The sequence below is a fragment of the Chelonia mydas genome, chromosome 5, assembly GCF_015237465.2.
Source record: "Chelonia mydas isolate rCheMyd1 chromosome 5, rCheMyd1.pri.v2, whole genome shotgun sequence".
Taxonomy (NCBI): Eukaryota; Metazoa; Chordata; order Testudines; family Cheloniidae; genus Chelonia; species Chelonia mydas.
The window spans coordinates 21,173,434-21,197,844 of record NC_051245.2 but is presented as its reverse complement, the minus strand read 5'-3'; the positions used below and the strand labels follow the sequence as shown (position 1 = coordinate 21,197,844).

The following is a 24,411-nucleotide window of genomic DNA, read 5'->3' as shown; positions in this document are numbered from 1 at the left end:
CATCACTGATGTACTGCTATAGTTTAAGAAAGATTAAATATTAGACATTTGCCTAGTGGGTCTTGCCCACATGCTCAAGGTCTAACTGATCACCACATTTGGGTCAGATTGACTGAGACCCTGGGGTGGGATAGTTCCGTGGTTTGAGCATTGGCCTGCTAAACCCAGGGTTGTGAGTTCAATCCTTGAGGGTGCCGTTTAGTTGATCGGGGGAAAAATGGGGATTGGTCCTGCTTTGAGCAGGGGGTTGGACTAGATGATCTCCTGAGGTCCCTTCCAACCCTGATATTCTGTGATTTCACCTTCCTCTGCAGCATGGGTTACTTGCAAGTTTAAACTAGTGCAAATGGTGAATTCTCTGTAACTTTAAGTCTTTAAACCATGATTTGAGGACTTCAGTAACTCAACCAGAGGTTAGGGGCCTTCTGTGGCCTGCAATGTGCAGGAGGTCAGACTAGATGGTCCCTTCTGACCTTAAAGTCTACGAATGTATTTACACTTCATTGTCAATCTGTAATTGCAGACGTAGAGATCCATGCATTAAAACTTCAGTCTTAAGCGTTCACAGCCACTTCTAATAACCTTTTCTGGATAGTCTCAAAATGTGAAGAATTAGGAGAGGATCAAAGTTATGGAAATATATGAAGTCATATGTCACCACAAGAAACGTTTGTTTAGAACCCCTTTATTTAATTACCATGTACTTGCTACAGATTAATTGATAAGGTGGTGATGGGAAAGGGTTTTTAGACTCTTGAGAAAAAGGGACACTAACATAACCCAAGATCCAATAAACTTCAGCAGCAGGCAAGTGTGAAGACATCCTGGCAGGAAGACTACAAAGCAGACCAATTTGTACCAGTATATTTTCTCCCTTGCAACAATTTTCACGTTTGTCTTCCTGTTTGCTCTGTAAGAACATGGGATATGCCTCTTAAGACTGTAGGATTACTTAGTCTGCACAGCAGTTACATCACTAAACTTCTTCACCAAACTACAAAGGGTGCCAGCCAAAAGAATAATTCACCTACCTTACAGAATAAGAACAGTGGGCATTTTAGCCACAAGAATGAAACCAATAAGACAGTGCATCTCATCACAACAGATCATCACCACACGTTGCATACACCAAATCTGTCACTCACGTGGTCCGCTTGCCCCAAGTGGCTTACGTCTCTGTGTCAAGCCTTGCATGGATCCTTAAGTTGTTCCCTGTAGCAGCTACCCACCCCTGCACTCAGCTAGGAACCTACTGAGAATCTGCACCTGTCACTGCTGAAGCACCCAAAGTGTGCATGCCAGGCACTCCTTGCCCAAGCATTCACCAGAGCATGCTGTGGCTTCCTCGCTACATGTTCCAAAGTCTCTTCCCTGAGGTGACATTGCCCCAGCAGCAACTCTCCCACTGTTTGTGCTAGGGCCCCCATCCACAGCCTCACCTGCCCCCTGCAGGGTTCTCCCACTGCCTGTGTCAGGACCCCCAGCCACACCCTCACCTGAACCCCGAGGGCTCTCTATTCCCTGTGCCAGGACCCCCAGCCACACCCTCACCTGCCCCCCCCAGGGCTCTTTCCTCCTTGTGCCAGGACCCCCAGCCACACCCTCACCTGCCACTCCAGGGCTCTCCTCTCCCTGTGCCAGGCTCCTCAGCCGCACCCTCACCTGCCCCTTCCCCAGGGCTCTCCCCTCCCTGTGCCAGGACCCCCAGCCGCACCCTCACCTGCCCCCCTAAGGCTTTCCCCTCCCTGTGCCAGGCTCCCCAGCCGCACCCTCACCTGCCCCTCCCCCAGGGCTCTCCCCTCCCTGTGCCAGGCTCCCCAGCCGCACCCTCACCTGCCCCTCCCCCAGGGCTCTCCCCTCCCTGTGCCAGGACCCCCAGCCGCACCCTTACCTGCCCCTCCCCCAGGGCTCTCCCCTCCCTGTGCCAGGCTCCCCAGCCGCACCCTCACCTGCCCCTCCCCCAGGGCTCTCCCCTCCCTGTGCCAGGCTCCCCAGCCGCACCCTCACCTGCCCCTCCCCCAGGGCTCTCCCCTCCCTGTGCCAGGCTCCCCAGCCGCACCCTCACCTGCCCCTCCCCCAGGGCTCTCCCCTCCCTGTGCCAGGCTCCTCAGCTGCACCCTTACCTGCCCCTCCCCCAGGGCTCTCCCCTCCCTGTGCCAGGCTCCCCAGCTGCACCCTCACCTGCCCCTTCCCCAGGGCTCTCCCCTCCCTGTGTCAGGCTCCCCAGCCGCACCCTCACCTGCCCCCCCCCAGGGCTCTCCCCTCCCTGTGCCAGGCTCCCCAGCCGCACCCTCACCTGCCCCCCCCCAAGGCTCTCCCCTCCCTGTGCCAGGACCCCCAGCCGCACCCTCACCTGCCCCCCTAAGGCTTTCCCCTCCCTGTGCCAGGACCCCCAGCTGCACCCTCACCTGCCCCTTCCCCAGGGCTCTCCCCCCCTGTGTCAGGCTCCCCAGCCGCACCCTTACCTGCCCCTCTCCCAGGGCTCTCCCCTCCCTGTGTCAGGCTCCCCAGCCGCACCCTTACCTGCCCCCCCAGGGCTCTCCCCTCCCTGTGCCAGGACCCCCAGCCGCACCCTCACCTGCCCCCCCAGGGCTCTCCTCTCCCTGTGCCAGGACCCCCAGCCACCCTCACTTGCCCCCTGTGCCAGGACCCCCAGCCACCCTCACTTGCCCCCTGTGCCAAGCTCCCGCCGGCTGCTCGTTTCACCTGAGCCTGCCCCATGTGCCTCTCCCCCGCCCGGCGCCAGACCCTCTGTCCCGACTCGCCCGGGCTCCTGCGCGCCAGGCACCCCACCGCTCCTGCCCCCCGCCTGCCGTTGCCTCGGCGGCCCCCGGGGGCTGCGCTCACCTGAGCTTGACCCTGCCGTGGCTCCCGGCTCGCTGCGCCAAGTCTCTCCAGCCCCTGCCCGGAGCTGCGCGGTCCAGCACGCCACTGAGCCGCCGGAGCAGCGGCTCCTTGAGCAGGTTAATGGGCAGCGACCCCAGCGGGGCCACGGGCGAGACCGACATCGCGGGGAGCAGACACCCCTGCGAGCGGCCCCGGGAGCGCTTTGAACCGCCCCCGCGCCTCAGGCTCCGGGAACGGGGCGGAGGCGGCGCCTGCACCCGGAAGGAGCGAGCCGGGGATTCCCGCCCCAGCAACCACCCGCCGGGCGAGCAGGGAGCTGCTGGGTCTCGTCTGTCTTCGCCCCTCCCTCGCCCTGCAGTGCCAGCCCCGCCCGACCGCCGCGACGCCCCGTTTCCTGGGCCAGCCCCTCTCCTCACTTTAACCTGCCCGGGCTGAGGCTCCTCTTTACTCTGTCAGCCCCTTCGGCTCTGTGCCCCAGCCTCTGGTTCCCCCAGACATGCCTGTGCCAGCCCTTCCAAGAGTCTGATCCTACCGGGGTTCCCCCCCCCGCTTCCTCTCACCTCAGCTTGACCCTGCTGTTCTCTCCACTCACTATGCCAGCCCTCATCTCCCTTTCCCTGCATGACTACCTAGTCTCTGTGCCTGCCCCCCAGAGCCCCTTATGGAGATCCTCTCCCAGCTCCCCACAGCCCTTCCCTCAGTCTAACCATGCCATGACTGCCCCACTCTTTCAACCTGTCCTGGCCTGTCCCTTGCTAAAGCATCACTCTGCTATGGGTCCCCCACAACCACTCACCTCAGTTCAGCCAGACCCTGGAATGGCTCCCCACTCCCTGTACCAGTCCAGTTCACCTCAGCCTGATCCTGCCATGGGGCCTTGCTCACCACCCCATGTCCCAACTCCTCTCAGTACTACCCAGGCCACCAAGTTGCTAGATTGTTGTAGTAGCTAATTAGTAGTCAGAGACACCGTCCTCTTATCCTCCCCCCTCCCCGCATGGAGTATGGATCATTAGGCTAAAGTTTGGAAGGACGGGCATCCCCTCAGGCTAAGCTCCAGGGAGAGCTTTGAAATGTCCATACACTACCAACAGGGAACAACAGTGCCTATAGCTGTGTGAAACATACATAAATATGTTCCTCTTTGGAACCTGAAGGGGAGTTCCAAAAAGGATGGAGCTTGGCTGTTCTCAGTGGTGGCAGATGGCAGAAAAAGAAGCAATGGTCTTAAGTTACAGTGGGGGAGGTCTAGGTTGGATTTTAGGAAACACTATTTCACTAGGAGGGTGGTGAACCACTGGAATGGGTTACCTAGGGAGATGGTGGAATCTCCATCCTTAGAGGTTTTTAAGGCCCGGCTTGACAAAGCCCTGGCTGGGATGATTTAGTTGGTGTTGGTCCTGCTTTGAGCAGGGGATTGAACTAGATGACCTCCTGAGGTCTCTTCCAACCCTAATATTCTATGATTCTATAATTTGGAAGTTTTTTTATTCTAGAAACATTAAGCTGTAATTTCAGTCTGTGAATGAAAACTTCAGCTGTTCTAACAAGTGAAAGGGAAATAATGAAACCATCAAGGTTTTTGTTATGCTCATTAGGAAACAACAAAAGCCTAGAAGCAAAGTTTGAGGGTGGGAGGCTCAGATGCATCTATGTCCCCATTCCTGCTCTGCTTAGGCCTGCTGCAAATAGAAGCAGCTACTGGCCCTGCCCTTTGTCATGATGAAGTTGAAGGTACCTAGATATGGGGAAAAGCTTTCTTATGAAAAACAAAACAGAAAGGGGGGAGTCAACCTGATCTTTAAAATAGGCAAAATTAGCTTTATATTTCAGAAAATAAACCATTTACACTCCTGGGGCCTCACTTTTATGACAAGCGACTAACAATTAAACATGAGTTTAGGCACACTTCAAGTTGAATTCTGGATGCCAGGGGAGACCCACTGTCAGAGGCTACCCAGAGGATGCGTATCTATATAGATTGCCAGTGATTTGTTTCAATCACTTAAAAATAAATTCTCTGTATTTTACCATCTATTTTAATCAATCGCCAAGTTTTCAAACTTGGGTGCCTAAAGTTAGTCACCTAAATAAGTGGCTTGATTTTCAAAGATCCCTGGCAGCACCTGCAGCTCCCATTGACTTCAATGGGTATTCAGCACCTATGAAAATCAGGCCACCTATTGAGGTGCCTAAATATGTAGTTAGGTCGCTAACTGTAGGCACTCAAATTGGATGATTTTAGCCAACGCCATGTACTCTGATTCTCATTTGTTCACATCTTGTTTTCCTTGAAACACTACTAATCTGAAAGCAAGATAATTGAATTGTTAAATAACAATACTTTGTTCTTCAATATTACTTTCTATCTCAGGAGCGCAATGTGGTTTATAAACCTCATTGCACCTCTTTTTAAACCAATGTGACATGTTAAACTGAGGCAAAGACATGACAAGTGGCTTGACTTGCTGGTGACATGTAATGATCTACTGGTAAAGCCAGGAATAGAGCACAGGAGCCTTCCCAGTGATGTGCTGTAACCAAGAGAGACAGCTGAGTATACCCAGCACCTTTACTCCCCTGAAAACCAAGCAACTTTTACTTAATGCCTAAATATATGTTTACAGAGATTTTCAAAGGCACAAATGGCAACTAAGTAGCTAACTCCCAATTACTGTCAATGGGAGACCGGGCCCTAATTGCCATTTGTTCCTTAGACATTCTAAGGGGAGATTTTCAAACTTCAGGCACCAACCCTGGGAATTTTTGGCATAAGGTATCCTCAGTTAAAATTTTTCTTTTTAATTTTCAGGCTAACCCTATCATCTGGATGTCCAAATGCCTCCATTTGTGTGTCTTGTACAGTGCCAAGATCACTGCAGACACTTAATCAATAATTAAAACTGACCCTTTAAAACCCCCTTTGTTAACCTCCAGATTTATGTCAGATTGTGGGAATTTTTCCTGTATGTTGTGTTACTGAATATTGGCATTCCTCTTCTACTTGACGGTGTTTCTGTTCTCTTTGGCAGTAGCATGTGCAGCAATGACCACTCTGAGAAAGGGTTAGCATTATAATAGAGCACCTTTCATGAACAGGGGCAGTGTGCCCATGCCTGTGGCTGGCTGTTCTAGGATATATAATGCTAGCACGTTAGGTTTTTGTTGGTTTCAGTGTTTTATCGCTTCCAGCTGTGCCCTCTGTTCCCCCAGCATTCTTCCCCCGCAAAAGAAGCTTAAGCAGAACCTCCAGTTTTTAGAGCCTTTTTTCCCTCTTCTAGTAAAGGCACCATGGGATGAAATCTTGACCCTATTAAAGTTAATGTAGCCTGGATTTCATCCAGGATATTAAGGTACATTCATATGCAAATATCTGCTTAGGAGGAGGAGGACTTCATTATACATTGTGGTTATTTACATTCCGTATGATTAATATTTGTAGTAAGTTGCTTTCAAAGTTGTTTATTGTGTTACCCCTACAGTAGGCACTTCATCTAAAAGTTATTTTTTCTAAATTGTCAATCTTCAGACACCATGCTGTAAAATATAGTTAATGAGGGGCAGCGTATGTAAGTCTTTACTACCTGACAGCTCCTTCATGGCCTTGAAGTGAGTTTGATATGTCTCAGTCCAGTTTCTACTGAGCAATGATTAACCTGATCACAAAAACAACTGCTCCAGTTGATACTAATTGACACCCTTGATGGTAGTTGTAAGTTCCAGTGAACATTTCCTTTAGACCATTGCTTATGGAACAACCAAGAAAAAGATTGTTATCAGAGACTCCAGCCTAGGTTTTACACAAAGCCTAGGCATCCTGAGACAGGACTAGCTATATACTTAGCTACCTAACTGCCTGATTTAGGCCTTGTTTACACTATAGATGTTGACACTCAAAAATTGCTATAATAATAATTGGCATGTCATGTTCACACTCACTCCCTCTGTCAGCAGAGTGCATCCACAGTTGGGGCACTATCACTGACCGTGTGAGCAATGCACTGTGGGTACCTATCCCACAGTCCAACTCGACACCTTCTGCGTCTAGGTGTTGTAGGAAGGCAGAGCGGATCGCTGCGCATCTTCGGACTGGGCTCAGTGTATTAGGATGCATTGCTTTCTGTCCCAGCATTCCATGGGCTTCTGGCTTTCTTGCATGACATTTTTCAATGGTCCTTGTTTGCTGTGCACCCCAGCATCTTTGTGAGAAGGGATGGATTCTGCACTGCTCTCCTATGCGCTGATAACTAGAGAAGGGCAACAAAGGTGTGACAAGATTATGAGTATCAACAGATGGCTTAGGCAGTGGTGCTATAAGGAGGGCTTTGGGATGTATGGCCACTGGGAGGCATTCATGGACAGAGGACAGTTTTCTCGGGATGGACTTCATCTGAGTAGGGAAGGAAATAGACTTCTAGGATGGAGGCTGGCACAACTGATTAAGAGAGCTTTAAACTAGGAATTTGGGGGAGATGGTTGGGAGATGTCCAGGTAATCTCCACGCCGGATTTTAGCATTGAGAGGAAAGAAAACAAAGTAAGAGAGGCTACAGCCATGGGTAGGAGGAAGGGCAGTGTAGATACCAGTCTAATAGGTTATATTGGCTGTAGAATGACCGTGCCTAATAGGGTACAGAATGTGAGTGAGGCCAAACAGCAAAAATTAAGATGTTTGTACACCAATGCGAGGAGCCTAGGTAACAAAATGGAGGAACTAGAGCTACTGGTGCAGGAAGTGAAACAAGATATTATAGGGATAACAGAAACATGGTGGAATAGTAGTCATGACTGGACTACAGGTATTGAAGGCTATGTGCTGTTTAGGAAAGACCGAAATAAAGGTAAAGGTGGTGGAGTAGCATTGTATATCAATGATGAGGTAGAATGTAAAGAAATAAGAAGCGATGAAATGGATAAGATGGAGTCCGTCTGGGCAAAAATTACATTGGGGAAGAAAACTATTAGAGCCTCCCCTAGGATAGTGCTTGGGATGTGCTATAGACCGCCGGGATCTAATTTGGATATTGATAAGTCCTTTTTAATGTTTTTAATAAAGCAAATACTAATGGAAACTGTGTGATCATGGGAGACTTTAACTTCCCAGATATAGACTGGAGGACGAGTGCTAGTAATAATAATAGGGCTCAGATTTTCCTAGATGCGATAGCTGATGGATTCCTTCATCAAGTAGTTGCTGAACCGACTAGAGGGGATGCCATTTTAGATTTGCTTTTGGTGAGTAGTGAGGACCTCATAGAAGAAATGGTTGTAGGGGATAATCTTGGCTCAAGTGATCATGAGCTAATTCAGTTCAAACTGAACGGAAGGATTAACAAAAATAAATCTGCAACTAGGGTTTTTGACTTCAAAAGGGCTGACTTTCAAAAATTAAGGAAATTAGTTAGGTAAGTGGATTGGACTGAAGAATTTATGGATCTAAAGGAAGAGGAGGCCTGGGATTATTTTAAATCAAAGCTGCAGAAGCTATCAGAAGCCTGCATCCCAAGAAAGGGGAAAAAATTCATAGGCAGGAGTTGTAGACCAAGATGGATGAGCAAGCATCTCAGAGAGGTGATTAAGAAAAAGCAGAAAGCATACAGGTAGTGGAAGAAGGGAGGGATCAGCAAGGAAAGCTACCTTATTGAGGTGAGAACATGTAGGGATAAAGTGAGACAGGATAAAAGTCAAGTAGAGTTGGACCTTGCAAAGGGAATTAAAACCAATATTAAAAGCTTCTATAGCCATATAAATAAGAAGAAAACAAAGAAAGAGGAAGTGGGACTGCTAAACACTGAGGATAGAGTGGAGGTCAAGGATAATCTAAGCATGGCCCAATATCTAAACAAATACTTTGCCTCAGTCTTTAATAAGACTAAAGAGGATCTTAGGGATAATGGTAGCATGACAAATGGGAATGAGGAGGATATGGAGGTAGATATTACCATATCTGAGGTAGAAGAGAAACTCAAACAGCTTAATGGGACTAAATCGGGGGGCCCAGATAATCTTCATCCAAGAATATTAAAGGAATTGGCACATGAAATTGCAAGCCCATTAGCAAGAATTTTTAATGAATCTGTAAACTCAGGGGTGGTACCGTATGACTGGAGAATTGCTAACATAGTTCCTATTTTTAAGAAAGGCAAAAAAAGTGATCCGGGTAACTACAGGCCTGTTAGTTTGACATCTGTAATATGCAAGGTCTTGGAAAAAATTTTGAAGGAGAAGGTAATTAAGGACATTGAAGTCAATGGTAAATGGGACAAAATACAACATGGTTTTACAAAAGGTAGATCGTGCCAAACCAACCTGATCTCCTTCTTTGAGAAAGTAACAGATTTTTTAGACAAAGGAAACACAGTGGATCTAATTTACCTAGATTTCTGTAAGGCGTTTGATACCGTGCCACATGGGGAATTATTAGTTAAATTGGGTAAGATGGGGATCAATAGGAAAGTTGAAAGGTGGATAAGGAATTGGTTAAAGGGGAGATGACAATGGGTCCTACTGAAAGGTGAACTGTCAGGCTGGAGGGAGGTTACCAGTGGAGTTCCTCAAGGATCAGTTTTGGGACCAATCTTATTTAATCTTTTTATTACTGATCTCGGCACAAAAAGTGGGAGTGTGCTAATAAAGTTTGCGGATGATACAAAGCTGGGAGGTATTGCCAATTTAGAGAGAGACCGAGATATCCTACAGGAGGATCTGGATGACTTTGTAAAACGGAGTAATAGTAATAGGATGAAATTTAATAGTGAGAAGTGTAAGGTCATGCATTTAGGGATTAATAACAAGAATTTTAGTTATAAGCTGGGGCCGCATCAATTAGAAGTAACGGAGGAGGAGAAGGACCTTGGAGTATTGGTTGATCATAGGATGACTATGAGCTGCCAATGTGATATGGCCATGAAAAAAGCTAATGCAGTCTTGGGATGCATTAGGAGTGGTATTTCCCGTAAGGATAAGGAGGTTTTAGTACCATTATACAAGGCACTGGTGAGACCTCACCTGGAATACTGTGTGCAGTTCTGGTCTCCCATGTTTAAGAAGGATGAATTCAAACTGGAACAGGTACAGAGAAGGGCTACTAGGATGATCCGAGGAATGGAAAACTTGTCTTATGAAAGGAGACTCAAGGAGCTTGGCTTGTTTAGTCTAACTAAAAGAAGGTTGAGGGGAGATATGATTGCTCTCTATAAATATATCAGAGGGATAAATACCGGAGAGGGATAGGAATTATTTAAGCTCAGTACCAATGTGGACACAAGAACAAATGGATATAAACTGGCCACCAGGAAATTTAGACTAGAAATTAGATGAAGGTTTCTAACCATCAGAGGAGTGAAGTTTTGGAACAGCCTTCCAAGGGAAGCTGTGGGGGCAAAAGATCTATCTGGCTTTAAGATTAAACTTGATAAGTTTATGGAGGAGATGGTATGATGGGATAACATGGTTTTGGTAATTAAATATTCATGGTAAATTGGCCCAACGGCCTGTTATGGGATATTAGATGGGGTGGGATCTGAGCTACCCAGGAAAGAATTTTCTGTAGTATCTGGCTGATAAATCTTGCCCATATGCTCAGGGTTTAGCTGATCGCCATATTTGGGGTCGGGAAGGAATTTTCCTCCAGGGTAGATTGGAAGAGGCCCTGGAGGTTTTTCGCCTTCCTCTGTAGCATGGGGCACGGGTCACTTGCTGGAGGATTCTCTGCTCCTTGAAGTCTTTAAACCACGATTTGAGGACTTCAATAGCACAGACATAGGTGAGAGGTTTTTTGCAGGAGTGGTGGGTGAAATTCTGTGGCCTGCATTGTGCAGGAGGTCAGACTAGATGATCATAATGGTCCCATCTGACCTAAATATCTATGGAAAAAAAACTGTCATGAAGACATTGTGGATGGCAGTGCAGTTAATCACAAAGTTCCTAACTGAAGAAGACTCCCAGTTGCCTGACATGCTGTGTGACATGGATAGGAACAACTTTAGATTGCTTTTGGCATTCACGGAACAGTTGCAGGGAGCGGACCGTCACTTTTGGGCTTGGGAAACAAGCACTCAATGGTGAGATCATATAGTCATGCACGTGGCTACAGAACTTTTGGATGTGAAAAGCCACCTTCCTGGAATTGTGTGTGGAGCTCGCCCCAGCACTACGGTGCAGGGACACCAGGATGAGACATACCCTATCAGTAAAGAAGTGCGTGGCAATCACTGTGTGGAAGCGGGCAACTCCAGACTGCTACCGGTCAGTCGTGAATCAATTTGGAGTCATGAAGTCAGCCATTGGGGCTGCGTTAATGCAAGTGTGCAGGGCAATTAATCACATCCTGCTACGAAGGACTGTGACTCTGAGAAATGCATGTGAAATAGTGGATGGCTTTTGAGAAATGGGTTTCCCTAACAGTAGAGGGGCAATAGATGGCACACATATTCCAATTTTGGCACCAGACCACCTTGCGATGGAGTACATCAGTAGGAAGCGGTACTTCTCTATGATGTTGCAGGCGCTTATGGATCACCAGGGGTGTTTCACTGACATCAACGTGGGGTTGTCTGGGAAGGTGCATGACACAGACATCTTCAGGAACACCGGCCTGTATAAAAAGCTACAAGAGGGGACTTTCTTTCCAGACCAGAAGATTTTAGTGGGGGATGTTAAAATGCCCATAGTGAGCCTGGGAGACCTGGTGTGCCCCTTACAGCCGTGGTTCATGAAACCTTAAACGGAAAAACCTGGACAGCAATAAGGAGCAGTTCAACAACAGGCTGAGTAGATGCTGGATGACAGTGCTGGTGATCCCTTTATGGCAGGTTAGACCTCAATGAGGATAATATTCCCATGGTCATAGCCGCATGTTGTATGTTGAATAATCTTTGTGAAGCTAAGGGTGAAAGGTTTGCTCAGAGATGGAGTGTTGAGGCAGACCGCTTGGCTGCTGATTTTGAGTAGCCAGATACCAGGGCTATCAGAGGAGCCCAGAGGGGGGCAATTCAAATCAGGGAGACTTTGAGGCAACACTCTGAAAATGAGAACCAGTAATGTATATCTCTGATTGGTGTTGCAATGTTAAATTACATGTAGTTTTCCTAGGAATCAATGGTGGCATTTGGGGCCTTACATTCCAGTAAGCTAATGATTACACTGTGTATGTATTGGTAGTGCCAGCTATCTCAATTTGTAGGAAACAAATAAAGATGAATTACTGTTCAAAAACTTTGCTTTTATTGAACGAGAAACAATACATACACGCACACACATACACACACAAAGGCACTTAGTGGGAAAGGAGGGACCAGGGAAGGGCAGACTTTCAGAGCTGTGTGTAGGTCCAGCTATCATTTTGAAAGTTGTCCGAGGGGGTGAAGTGAAGGGGAAACCGAGAAGTCCCGGAAAGCAGAAAGGACTGTGCGGGTGGAGTTTGGGGGGGCATGTAAAAGAATTCTGACTGTGCTGCAGGAAAGGGCGGGTACACATCTGCTCAGTCTGTAGCCTTATTAAGGACTTCAGCATCTGCGTTTGCTCCTCCATGACTTAAATCACCCACTCAGTAGCGTCCTTTACAAACTCCTTATTTTCTTTTCCTGCCTTTCCGCTTCCATCCACTCCTTGAGTTACCTTTTCTCTGCATTGGAGAAGTGCAGTACCTCCCGGAACATGTCTACTTTGCTCCATCTAGGGCACTTTCTTTCTGGTGGCAACGCTCAGCCAGTGTGTGGAGGGGGTGTTCCTGGAGGCTACATCTGCTGAAGCACAAGGAACAATGCACAGAAACGTGATTGTTAAGTTCATGCACAGCATTGAAACATTTCAGTAAAATGCACCTCTAATAACATAACAATCACTTTCTCATGGACCCGTGGCAAGCACACATCCCGGCAAACACCCAGAGCATGGTGAGTGTTGCATGGGGGGTGGGGGGGGTGCTCTACATGGGGAAAAGAGCACTCTGCAAGGGTTGCAGTGCAACCATCTAGGGGAAAAATTCTAAAATTCTCCTGCACTGTTACAATGACCCCACAGGCGGGGGTCATTGTACCAGATATCTCACTGCTGAGGGTAAGCAGGGAAGCGAGGGTACATCTACTACATGCTTGTGGCTTCCACCCGGGTCCCTATGCTGCTCACCCGTGTGCCGCTTTGGTCCCTGCACAAGTGATTGCCGAATGTCGTAGGAAAGTTTCCTGCAATGGGGGAAGGAACAAAGCAGCTCCGCCAAGAAATTTTCGGCAGAGGATTGCCAAGTACTTCCAGGAAACTTTCCTAGAGATCTCTCAGGAGGATTCCCGTGAGATCGCGACGTGCATCAACACCCTGTTCCTCCGTGATGATTAGCTGCATGGGCAAATGTCTAGCACACAGAAACACAGCCAGCCTTGTATATTTCTATAGCCTGAACCCACCTCTGAACTACACAAACCACAGCCACTTACCCAGGGCTGGTGCAACCACTAGGTGAACTAGGCGGTCGCCTTGGGCGCCAAGTGGTTGGGGGCGGCCAAAAGCGTGCTCTGGGGAGGCGGAGGAGCGGAGGTGAGCTGGGGCAAGGGGCGTGGGGAGGGCCGCCTGCAGCAAGTAACGGGGAGGGGGAGGGCGGCGCACAGGAGAACCGCTCCCCGCCCCAGCTCACCTCTGCTCCGCCTCCTCCTCTGAGCAAGCCACCCTGCTCTGCTTCTCTCCCTCCCAGGCTTGTGTGCCAAACAGCTGATTGGCGCTGCAATCCTGGGAGGCAGGAGAAGCGGCGGCGTGCTCAGGGAGGAGGCGGAGCAGAGGTGAGCTGGGGCAGTGAGTTGCCGTACGTGGCTCCCTGGGCCGAGGGACGGGGCGGCAGGGAGTTGCCGCACGGCTCCCCGGGCCGAGGGGAGGGAGGTAGGGAGGGAGGGGGCGGCAGGGGGCTGCCACGAGGGGGTGCCTCAGGGCGGGGGGGGGGGGCACGGAGCTGCTGAAGGGGGGCGCCTCAGGTCGAGGGGGGGCGGGAAGCTGCCGCAGGGCTGTGGGGGGGAGGCGGGCGCAAGGTGGAAGTTTCACCTAGGGCGCAAAACATCCTTGCACCGGCCCTGCACTTACCAGGCATCTCCTCTCCTGCTTAGAATCATAGAATCATAGAATAGAATCATAGAATATCAGAGTTGGAAGGGACCTCTGGAGGTCATCTAGTCCAACCCCCTGCCCAGAGCAGGACCAATCCCAACTAAATCATCCCAGCCAGGGCTTTGTCAAGCCTGACCTTAATAATTTCTAAGGAAGGGGATTCCATCACCTCCCTAGGTAACCCATTCCAGTGTTTCACCACCCTCCTAGTGAAAAAGTTTTTCCTAATATCCAACCTAAATCTCCCCCACTGCAACTTGAGACCATTACTCCTTGTCCTGTCATCTGCTATCACTGAGAATAGTCTAGATCCATCCTCTTTGGATCCACCTTTCAGGTAGTTGAAAGCAGCTATCAAATCCCCCCTCATTCTTCTCTTCCGTAGACTAAACAATCCCAGTTCCCTCAGCCTCTCCTCATAAGTCATGTGTTCCAGACCCCTAATCGTTTTTGTTGCCCTTCGCTGGACTCTCTCCAATTTCTCCACATCTTTCTTGTAGTGTGGGGCCCAAAACTGGACACAGTACTCCAGATGAGGCCTCACCAATGTCGAATAGAGGGGAACAGACTGCTACCGGACTGCTACCGGTCATGTCCCTCGATCTGCTGGCAATGCGCCTACTTATACACCCCAAAATGCCATTGGTCTTCTTGGCAACAAGGGCACACTGTTGACTCATATCCAGCTTCTCGTCCACTGTCACCCCTAGGTCCTTTTCTGCAGAACTGCTGCCTAGCCATTCAGTCCCTAGTCTGTAGCGGTGCATTGGATTCTTCCGTCCTAAGTGCAGGACTCTGCACTTATCCTTGTTGAACCTCATCAGATTTCTTTTGGCCCAATCTTCCAATTTGTCTAGGTCCCTCTGTATCCTATCCCTACCCTCCAGCGTATCTACCACTCCTCCCAGTTTAGTGTCATTTGCAAACTTGCTGAGGGTGCAATCCACACCATCCTCCAGATCATTAATGAAGATATTGAACAAAACCGGCCCCAGGACCGACCCTTGGGGCACTCCGCTAGATACTGGCTGCCAACTAGGCATGGAGCCATTGATCACTACCCGTTGAGCCCGACAATTTAGCCAGCTTCTATCCACCTTGTAGTGCATCCATCCAGCCCATACTTCTTTAACTTGCTGACAAGAATACTGTGGGAGACCGTGTCAAAAGCTTTGCTAAAGTCGAGGAATAACACGTCCACTGCTTTCCCTTCATCCACAGAACCAGTTATCTCATCATAGAAGGCAATTAGATTAGTCAGGCATGACTTTCCCTTGGTGAATCCATGCTGACTGTTCCTGATCACTTTCCTCTCGTCTAAGTGCTTCAGAATTGATTCCTTGAGGACCTGCTCCATGATTTTTCCGGTGACTGGCCTGTAGTTCCCAGGATCCTCCTTCTTCCCTTTTTTAAAGATGGGCACTACATTAGCCTTTTTCCAGTCTTCCGGGACTTCCCCCGATCGCCATGAGTTTTCAAAGATAATGGCCAACGGCTCTGCAATCACATCCGCCAACTCCTTTAGCACTCTCGGATGCAAGGCATCCGGCCCCATGGACTTGTGCACGTCCAGTTTTTCTAAATAGTCCCGAACCACTTCTTCCTTCACAGAGGGCTGGCCACTTCCTCCCCATGCTGTGCTGCCCAGTGCAGTAGTCTGGGAGCTGACCTTGTTCGTGAAGACAGAGGCAAAAAAAGCATTGAGTACATTAGCTTTTTCCACATCCTCTGTCACTAGGTTGCCTCCCTCATTCAGTAAGGGGCCCACACTTTCCTTGGCTTTCTTCTTGTTGCCAACATACCTGAAGAAACCCTTCTTGTTACTCTTAACATCCCTCACTAGCTGCAACTCCAGGTGTGATTTAGCCTTCCTGATTTCATTCCTACATGCCCGAGCAATATTTATATACTCATCCCTGGTCATTTGTCCAATCTTCCACTTCTTGTAAGCCTCTTTTTTGTGTTTAAGATCAGCAAGGATTTCACTGTTAAGCCAAGCTGGTCGCCTGCCATATTTACTATTCTTTCTACACATTGGGATGGTTTGTCCTTGTAACCACAATAAGGATTCTTTAAAATACAGCCAGCTCTCCTGGACTCCTTTCCCCCTCATGTTATTCTCCAAGGGGATCCTGCCCATCAGTTCCCTGAGGGATTCAAAGTCTGCTTTTCTGAAGTCCAGGGTCCGTATTCTGCTGCTTTCCTTTCTTGCTTGGCAGAGAGCAACTGCTGAGACTGGCTGGACAACTCCGTGCTGAACAGTTCCTGGCTGCCTGCCCCACCAGGTAACCGCACCAGGAGCTCCACATTGTCGTCTAACTCCACCTCTACATCACTGACTTCATCCTCTGGGTTAGGTCATCTTTCCATCACCTCCAGGCCCGCCAAAGTATCCACGGGGCTCCTGGCAGTGGAGGTGGGACAGCTACAGAGGATAGTGTCCAGCTCCTTATCGAACCAGCAGGTTTTAGGTGCAGCACCGGAGCAACGGCTTGCCTTCCTCGCCTTATGGTACGTCTTCCTCAGCTCCTTTATCTTCACTTTGCTGTGCAGCGTGTCCTGATCGTAGCCCTTTTCACATATGCCTCGAGAGATCTGCCTGTAGGTATCAAAATTCCTGTGGCTCAAGCACAGCTGAGACTTTACAGCCTCCTCTCTCCATATACTGATCAGATCCAGCAATTCCACAGTGGTCCAAGCAGGACAGCGTTTGCTGCGATAACCTGCCATGGTCACTTGGAAAGATGCAATGAGACCTCTCCACGCTGAGCCAAGAGGAAATGGAATTTCAAAAATTCCCGGGACTTCTAAGGGGGAGGGGCGGATGGTTGTTTACCTAGCTGCAGGGAAGTGGAGTTCAAACCACTGACCAGAGTGGTCAGATTGGGCGTTGTGGGACACCTCCTGGTATGATAAAATCCAGCAGGGTGTCTACACTGGCACTTTGTCAACAAAAATTTTGCGCAGAAAGTCTTATGTCTCTCGTTGTATTTTGTCAGCGAAATAGGACATTTTTGCCAACAAAAGTCACATTGTAGTGCGTACGCATTCCCTGTTTTGTTGACAAAAGCTGCCTTTTGTGGACAAAACAGTGTAAGTGTAGATGAGGCCTTAGAGACCACTCTGTAGCCAGAGTCACAGCAGTAGTCTCAGCAGAATAGTCAAGAATAAAATGGGCATAGAAACAAGCCTCTCAACTCTGTGCAGAACCCTAAGGCAATGTGGAGCCTCATCAAATTCCACTGGGCTCCTCCTAGGGACAGGGTCTGCCTTTGTGGCACTCATTGCAGGACTAGGGCCAGATTCACAAAATAATTTATCAGTTAGAATCATAGAATCATAGAATATCAGGATTGGAAGGAACCTCAGGAGATCATCTAGTATAACCCCCTGCTCAAAGCAGGACCAATCCCCAACTAAATCATCCCAGCCAGGGCTTTGTCAAGCCTGACCTTGAAAACCTCTAAGGAAGGAGATTCCACCACCTCCCTAGGTAACCCATTCCAGTGCTTCACCACCCTCCTAGTGAAAAAGTTTTTCCCAACATCCAACCTAAACCTCCCCCACTACAACTTGAGACCATTACTCCTCGTTCTGTCATCTGGTACCACTGAGAACAGTCTAGAGCCATCCTCTTTGGAACCCCCTTTCAGGTAGTTGAAAGCAGCTATCAAATCTCTCCTCATTCTTCTCTTCTGCAGACTAAACAGTCCCAGTTCCCTCAGCCTCTCCTTATAAGTCACGTGCTCCAGCCCCCTAATCATTTTTGTTGTTCTCCGCCCTTTTTGTTGCCCTTCTCGTAGTGTGGGGCCCAAAACTGGACCCAGTACTCCAGATGAGGCCTCACCAATGTTGAATAGAGGGGAATGATCATGTCCCTCGATCTGCTGGCAATGCCCCTACTTATACACCCCAAAATGTCGTTAGCTTTCTTTGCAACAAGGGCACACTGATGACTCATATCCAGTTTCTCGTCCACTGTAACCCCTAGGTCCTGTTCTGCAGAACTGCTGCCTAGCCATTCGGTCCCTAGTCTGTAGCAGTGCATGGGATTCTTCCGTCCTAAGTGCAGGACTCTGCACTTGTCCTTGTGGAACTTCATCACATTTCTTTTGGCCCAGTCCTCTAATTTGTTTAGGTCCCCCTGTATCCTATCCCTACCCTCCATACCCTCCAGCGTATCTACCACTCCTCCCAGTTTAGTGTCATCTGCAAACTTGCTGAGGGTGCTGTCCACGCCATCCTCCAGATCATTAATGAAGATATTGAACAAAACTGGCCCCAGGACCGACCCTTGGTGCAGTCTGCTTGATATTGGCTGCCAACTACATATGGAGCCATTGATCACTACCTGTTGAGTAGTGATAATCTAGCCAGCTTTCTATCCACCTTATAGTCCATTCATCCAGCCCATACTTCTTTAACTTGCTGGCAAGAATACTGTGGGAGACCATATCAAAAGATTTTCTAAAGTCAAGGAACAACACGTCCACTGTTTTCCCTCATCCACAGAGCCAGTTATCTCGTCATAATCATTTCGTTAATCATCGTTTGAAGGGTGTGAATTTTTTGTGATTGTTAAAATTCACCAGACCTCCTTTGCTTTCTTAGCCCACCTGTTACGGGTAAATGTATAGATGTTCAGTTTTATATGAATGTGAACATTTGCAGCAGCTGTTTTGTCCTTTGTAACTTGAAACAGCAAGTCCCTGGAGTTTTCTCAATTACTAAAATTGAGAAATTGGGGGTATTTCCAATTTAATCTACCACAGTTTCTGAGAGAGCTCATTGACATCAATGCCACCTACATCACATAACAACCTCTACGGATTCATCACAGACTAGGGACACTTTTGCGGTTCAGCAAAGCCTCTAAGTAGGTGCTTAACTTTTAAGCATCCATACTTAGCAAAGCACTTAAGCACATGCTTAAGCAACTCTAAAAGCAACCCAATACCTTAGCATGAAAACTTGACATCAAGCCCTGATCCCACTGAAGTCCATGAGGAAATTCCTTGCTTTGCCACTACTCTCTTTCCAAAATTACCCTGGGAAGAGGCACCTGCTGCAGTATGATGAAATAGACTCTCTTAAAAAAACACACTGCATTATGATCAGACCCAGCCAACCAACACTGAAATTTTCAACTAACCTCAGCACTGTGGATCAAACAGATACTCTATTTGTCAAATTTTCTTATACCATAGGATCAAGCCACCAGCCTGGCCCTGTGTAAGTACACACAGTTACAAGTGTAAGTACATACATTTACAGTTTCAGAAATTAGGTTGTTTACCTGAGGTTGCTAAAATAGAGCATGTGGTCATAAAAAAACCCAGAAAAGTGGAGCATATTTATTTTTTGTGGAATCCATTTGTACAGTAGTTTATATTGCTTAAATACAGGAACTGTTGTTTGTTGTTTGCTTGTGCTAATGTTTAATCATTTCTGTTTAGCTTGCTAAATTTTGTTAGCACTTTTTATTTTTCGCAATATTTTGGGCCAACTCCCAAAGTCCTGACCCAAGTAAAATTCCCTTTGATTTCAGTGGGACAAAGGAGATTTCTAAAATGCATAAAAAGGCAAGGTTCATGCCCTGAAAAGCTTATTATCTATACTAGATGGGCCGAGATATTCAATACCTCTTTTCTCAGTAAATATTGCATTATTTGCCTATTGCGTTATTCCTACTCACTACGTGAAAACTCAGAAAATAATATGATCATTTTGTTAGCATATATCTATAAAACTAGACTCAAGAAATTGCATGTGTTGAGAGTGTCAGATACTGTTACTTGATAAACATTTAAAAATAGATTAAGACAGGATCAGCATTAAGGGCTGCTGCTGTGATTGCTTACTTTACATTAGCTCTTCTTTAATTAAAGTACAGACAGTCATTTATTCCTGTCACAACTAAGGAATTAATCCTAGTTTTGGTGATTCCTTTGTACTAGGCGTTGTGTTGAATATAGACACTGCAGGAAGGGTTTGCTGGAAAATGATTTATATGCCACAAGCATCACTAATTACCATACAGGAATAATTGTCTACTGGGAAGCAAAGTGCTATACATATATAAATTAACATGATTATGGAGGAGAACATTTGGTGCAAACGTTAGCAATTTAAAAACAGCTGTCTGGAACACATTTCATTGACTTAATAAAATGTTAATATAGTGAGTATTAAGCATTCTCAAAATATACTACCTTTGCTTTTTAGTTTGATCACAATCCCATTAAGATAATATTGTGATTTTATTATTTGTATTACAGTAGTGCCTAGGGACCCCAACTGTAAACCAGGACCCTTTGTGCTAGGCAGTCTACACGCATAAAACATAAGCGTGTAAACTCCTAGGGGCAGGAACTATCTAAACTTTTAATTTAACCCATCTAAGATCAGACTCGGCAAACTGCCATATAATCTTTGTTTTAATACAGGTATTTTTCATGGTGTTTATCTGAATTCAGCATTCAGGACAAAGTTTAAGTGCATCCTGCCAAGAGTCTGGGTGCCAGCAGTCTAGCTTAGTGGTTTAGAACAAGACTGAGGGGGGCCAGGAGCTAGAAACCAGGAAGCCAAGCCCAGGGTTGGAGCCAGAGTCAGGAACCAAATAAGACTGAGGCAGGGGGTGGGGGTAGAAGATAACTGCAGTTTCAGGTAGAAGTATCAAGGAGCTAGCAACCCACTGCTGCCGCTGATCTTAAAAGCAGGCCTGCTGGCTCCCTTCAGCCAACCCAGATGAGATCATTAATCAGCCTGGTGACTGACTTGGCTAGTCGTCAGGTTCAGCCGAAGGTGCTCAATCCTGACAGATCCCACAAGAGTCTAGTTTTTGTTGCCTGGGAGATCTTATTTACCATTTAAAAGGTGCTAGCTCTGAGGAATGTAGGAACCCTACTGCATTCTGGGGGTAAAATCTTCCTGTACTGATGAGTACAGCTAGTAGGAAATTTTGCTATTGGAAAATACTGATCAGCAGAAAGCATTTTGATAAGGTCAAAACATTCTGTTCCAACCTTTTTTCAATGGAACTTTTTAATGTTTCAAAATGACTTTGCATTTCAATTATTTATTAATTATATATTATTACATTATGTTATATAAAACAAGGTCTAATCAGAATGAAACTTTTAGAGTTTATTGAAACAAAATATTTTGGTTGACCCCAAACTAATGTTTTTTTCAGAATTTTGTTTTGTGGGAAATTTCAGTGCATTTTGCTTTTGCTCCATTTCAGAATGAGAACAAATTTCAGAATTCTGGAATTTCCAACAAAATGAAAAATCAATTTCTCATGCAGTTCTGCTGTTAAAAGCTGCACCTGAGGAGGAGAGTGGAGCCATGCTTGTGTTCCAAGAACCATTCTGCTGGCACTTATTATTGCTATTTATGTTTAAAAGTTGGTTTCAAGTTGTCTCTTCCATTTTGGCACCTTATATCTCAGGAGTACATTAATCGTGGAAATAAGTTTACTTTCCATCTCTTATTCCCACACCTAGTGAAGACTGCTTAGTTTTAAACACCTGTAGTAATATAATAAAGGGGAGATGTAGTCTAACATTACCACCCTTAAAGAATGCTACTTGATATTCAAAGAGATAGGTAAGGAGACAAATATTAGCCATAGTGAGTCAAAATCATAAAAAAGAAGAGTAAATTTGGTGGCAGCAAAAAACAAATTATTTTATCTTTTGTTACCCCTTTTGGCCCAAGTGGTTAGAGAAATTTGGGGGGTTGTGAGTTGTTTCTGATAGGAGAAATTGATGATGGAGTCAGATATTTCTCTGTTTATTTATGAAGAATGTATGTAAAGTCATGCTTTCCTGAAAACATTAGGGATCAAACAGCAGGAAACATTTTATTTTATTTTGCTCACAGTTCCAAGCCTCCTTCTAGCCAGCACTTTACCCAAAAGCATTCCCTCTTAGCTTGTAGAGTCACACTACTAATGTTTCTCAGGTTATTGCTGGGGCTCCCTTAATGTGTGCTCTGTGTGCTTCTGTCATATTTTTGCTGCTTCTGTCTCTCACACACAACACTATAAATAATACCTGGCGCCAGGTGAAAACCCCTCCACCTCTACCCGCATAGCTCACATTGCTGACTGCCCCTGCATAACATGTATTTTGGGTGGTGGCTCCTATCCTATTCCATAAAGGAGCTTAATTGTTTTGTTTTGTTTTGTTTTTACATTTATCTGAGTGAAGAGTGGTGGTTATGTTTCAATGAGGTTTATTTCAACTCCCAGCATAACACTTCTAAGCTGGGCCAGCTGATTGGAGAACAATCCGTTGTTACAAGCAAGGATCTAACAGTAAACTGTAGAGTTTCCTCCAATTTTCATATAGCCAAATTTTGTGTCCTGTGCACAACCTGAGGAAATGGATGGAGTGAAAAGGAACTATGCAGGGAGTTGAGGAAGATGGAATCATAGCCTTTCAATTTAGGGGCAAACAATGGAGCACCCACTTATTTGCCCTGAGAATGGGTTTTAGCCAGTGGAGTGGGACAGGCACAATGGGGGAGCAAGATGTAACTCTCTCTCTCTCTCTCTCTGTCGGTCTCTCTCAGACACACAGGCGAAAGGATTGTGCCACCCAGTAACATAATCTCTCTCCAGCCTCCCTTTGGGAAGTGGTTTTCTGGACAGCTGTGTATTAAAAGCACCATCCACCTTTTCACCAAAATTGCCAGAAGAGACCAAAGCCTTTCACCATGACAATGACACTTTGAAAACTGACACCCTCACCCCTTCTAACGCTAAACCCTTGAGAAAAAAGCAGAGGAAATTAATTTTAAAACACCCCAAAAACAAAAGCAGAGTTGTAACCCCCAAATGGGAGACATGTCAGAGATTCCATGAAATCCAGCAAGAACTTCGCCATTGCTATGAATTTTTCGTATAAGACATTCAGTGATGGGTGATGGGAAGTGATATAAAACCAATTAGATAGACAGATAGATTGATCGATCTAACCCGATGTAATTTACAAAGTTATAAGTACGTTATTTTAAAAGATTAGCTAACAACTCAAATGTTTCTGAAAGGAATCAGGATGACATGTTAAATGGGGATGCTGGGTCTGCTTGCCTTTTGTACATTGTGAAGGATAAGGGACAGAAATCAGGTTGGGGTGGGTTTTTTTTGCGATTATGTAAAAAATGTTTCTTTATGTAAAGTAGAATAACAGGTTTACATTTAAATTACCTAGTCCTTTATTCCTAGCTATGAAAAGTATGCTGGGGAGAATTCTAAATAATGTAAATAAGGTTATCATATGGCTATAAATAATAAGGTTTTCTCTTAGCTGATTTTGCTGGTTATTTGCATGCTCTTGTTTATTATAAATCATTCTTATAGAATGGCACAATCAGCATCTGGCCCACTATAAGGAAACATACGTTTTGTTGCTGCTAAGTTTGCCTTCTAGCACTGTGGCATATAATATATTTTTAAATCAAAGTTCTATTCTTAAAATGATACTTTTTGTAAATGTAATTTTTTTCAAAGGAAAGATTTATAAAATATAAACATATAAACGGAAATGCGTTGGTGTCACTTGGCTATTCTCCCATTGTAAGAACACAAGAAGAGATGTTTAACTAATTGAGGACCTGATGCAAAACCATTAAAGTTGATGGAAAGTTTCCCATTGATTTTAATGGGGTTTGGATCAGGCCTTGAAAAATGCAAATGTGCACCTTTAGTTGTGTATAAAATAACTGTGCTGTGTACCTAAAACAACATAGCATGTTTATTCTTCTGTCCATGTATAATTTACCTTCTTCCATACTGCCCAAATCATTGGATACACTTTCCTTATATTGTAGGTCTAGTAACCACTCTATCTTTATCCGATTCTTGTCCTAAAACTCACGTCTTTCATCAGTCCTATCCATTCTATTTTTTCATTGTAACATTAAAAATGCAGTAATAATTGACTGCAAGAGTCTGATCAGGCACAGAGCTGTAGCCTCCTGCAAGGTACCGAACACCCTCAATTCCCAGTACCTTGCAGAATGGTTTCTTACCAGACCTCATCAAGAAAAACAGCAGCACTAAAAGCTCAGTCCTACCTTCACTCAACTTGTCTGCTTTATCTTCTGCTCTATATTTAGGCTCTGATCCTTCAAACACTTACACACGAGTCAGCCCTTTGAAGTCAGTGGGGCAACTAATGTGCTTAAGTTAAGCATGTGCTTAGGATCAGGGTCTTAGGATTGGAAGAGCCTTCGAAGAGAGACTTTAGTCATGGTATGACCACTGCTGAAATACTGGGTCCAGTTCTGGTATCCACAATTCAATAAGGATGTTGATAAATTGGAGAGGGCTCAAACAAGAGCCATGAGAATGATTAAAGGATTAGCAAACACGTCTTATACTGATAGACTCAAGGAGCTCAACCTATTTAGCTTAACAAAGAGAAGATAGAAGGATGATTTGAGTATAGTCTCTAAGTATCTA

General features: G+C 46.2%; 1 protein-coding gene across 3 annotated transcripts in view; it reads right to left on the bottom strand.

Annotated features, from left to right (window-relative positions):
- MALT1 (MALT1 paracaspase) overlaps positions 1 to 24,411 on the bottom strand; it is a 143,676-nt gene that overhangs the window by 78,108 nt on the left and 41,157 nt on the right. The window contains exon 1 of one of the 3 annotated variants that reach the window (XM_037902593.2): positions 2,848 to 3,395. The exons of 1 other annotated variant lie outside the window; for it this stretch is intronic. In XM_037902593.2, the coding sequence (XP_037758521.1) occupies positions 2,848 to 3,008 (161 nt within the window). In that variant the 5' untranslated portion in view covers positions 3,009 to 3,395. Of the gene's footprint in view, positions 1 to 2,847; positions 3,396 to 24,411 lie in introns of those variants that run through there. One more of the 3 variants, XM_037902594.2, reaches the window with a different exon arrangement.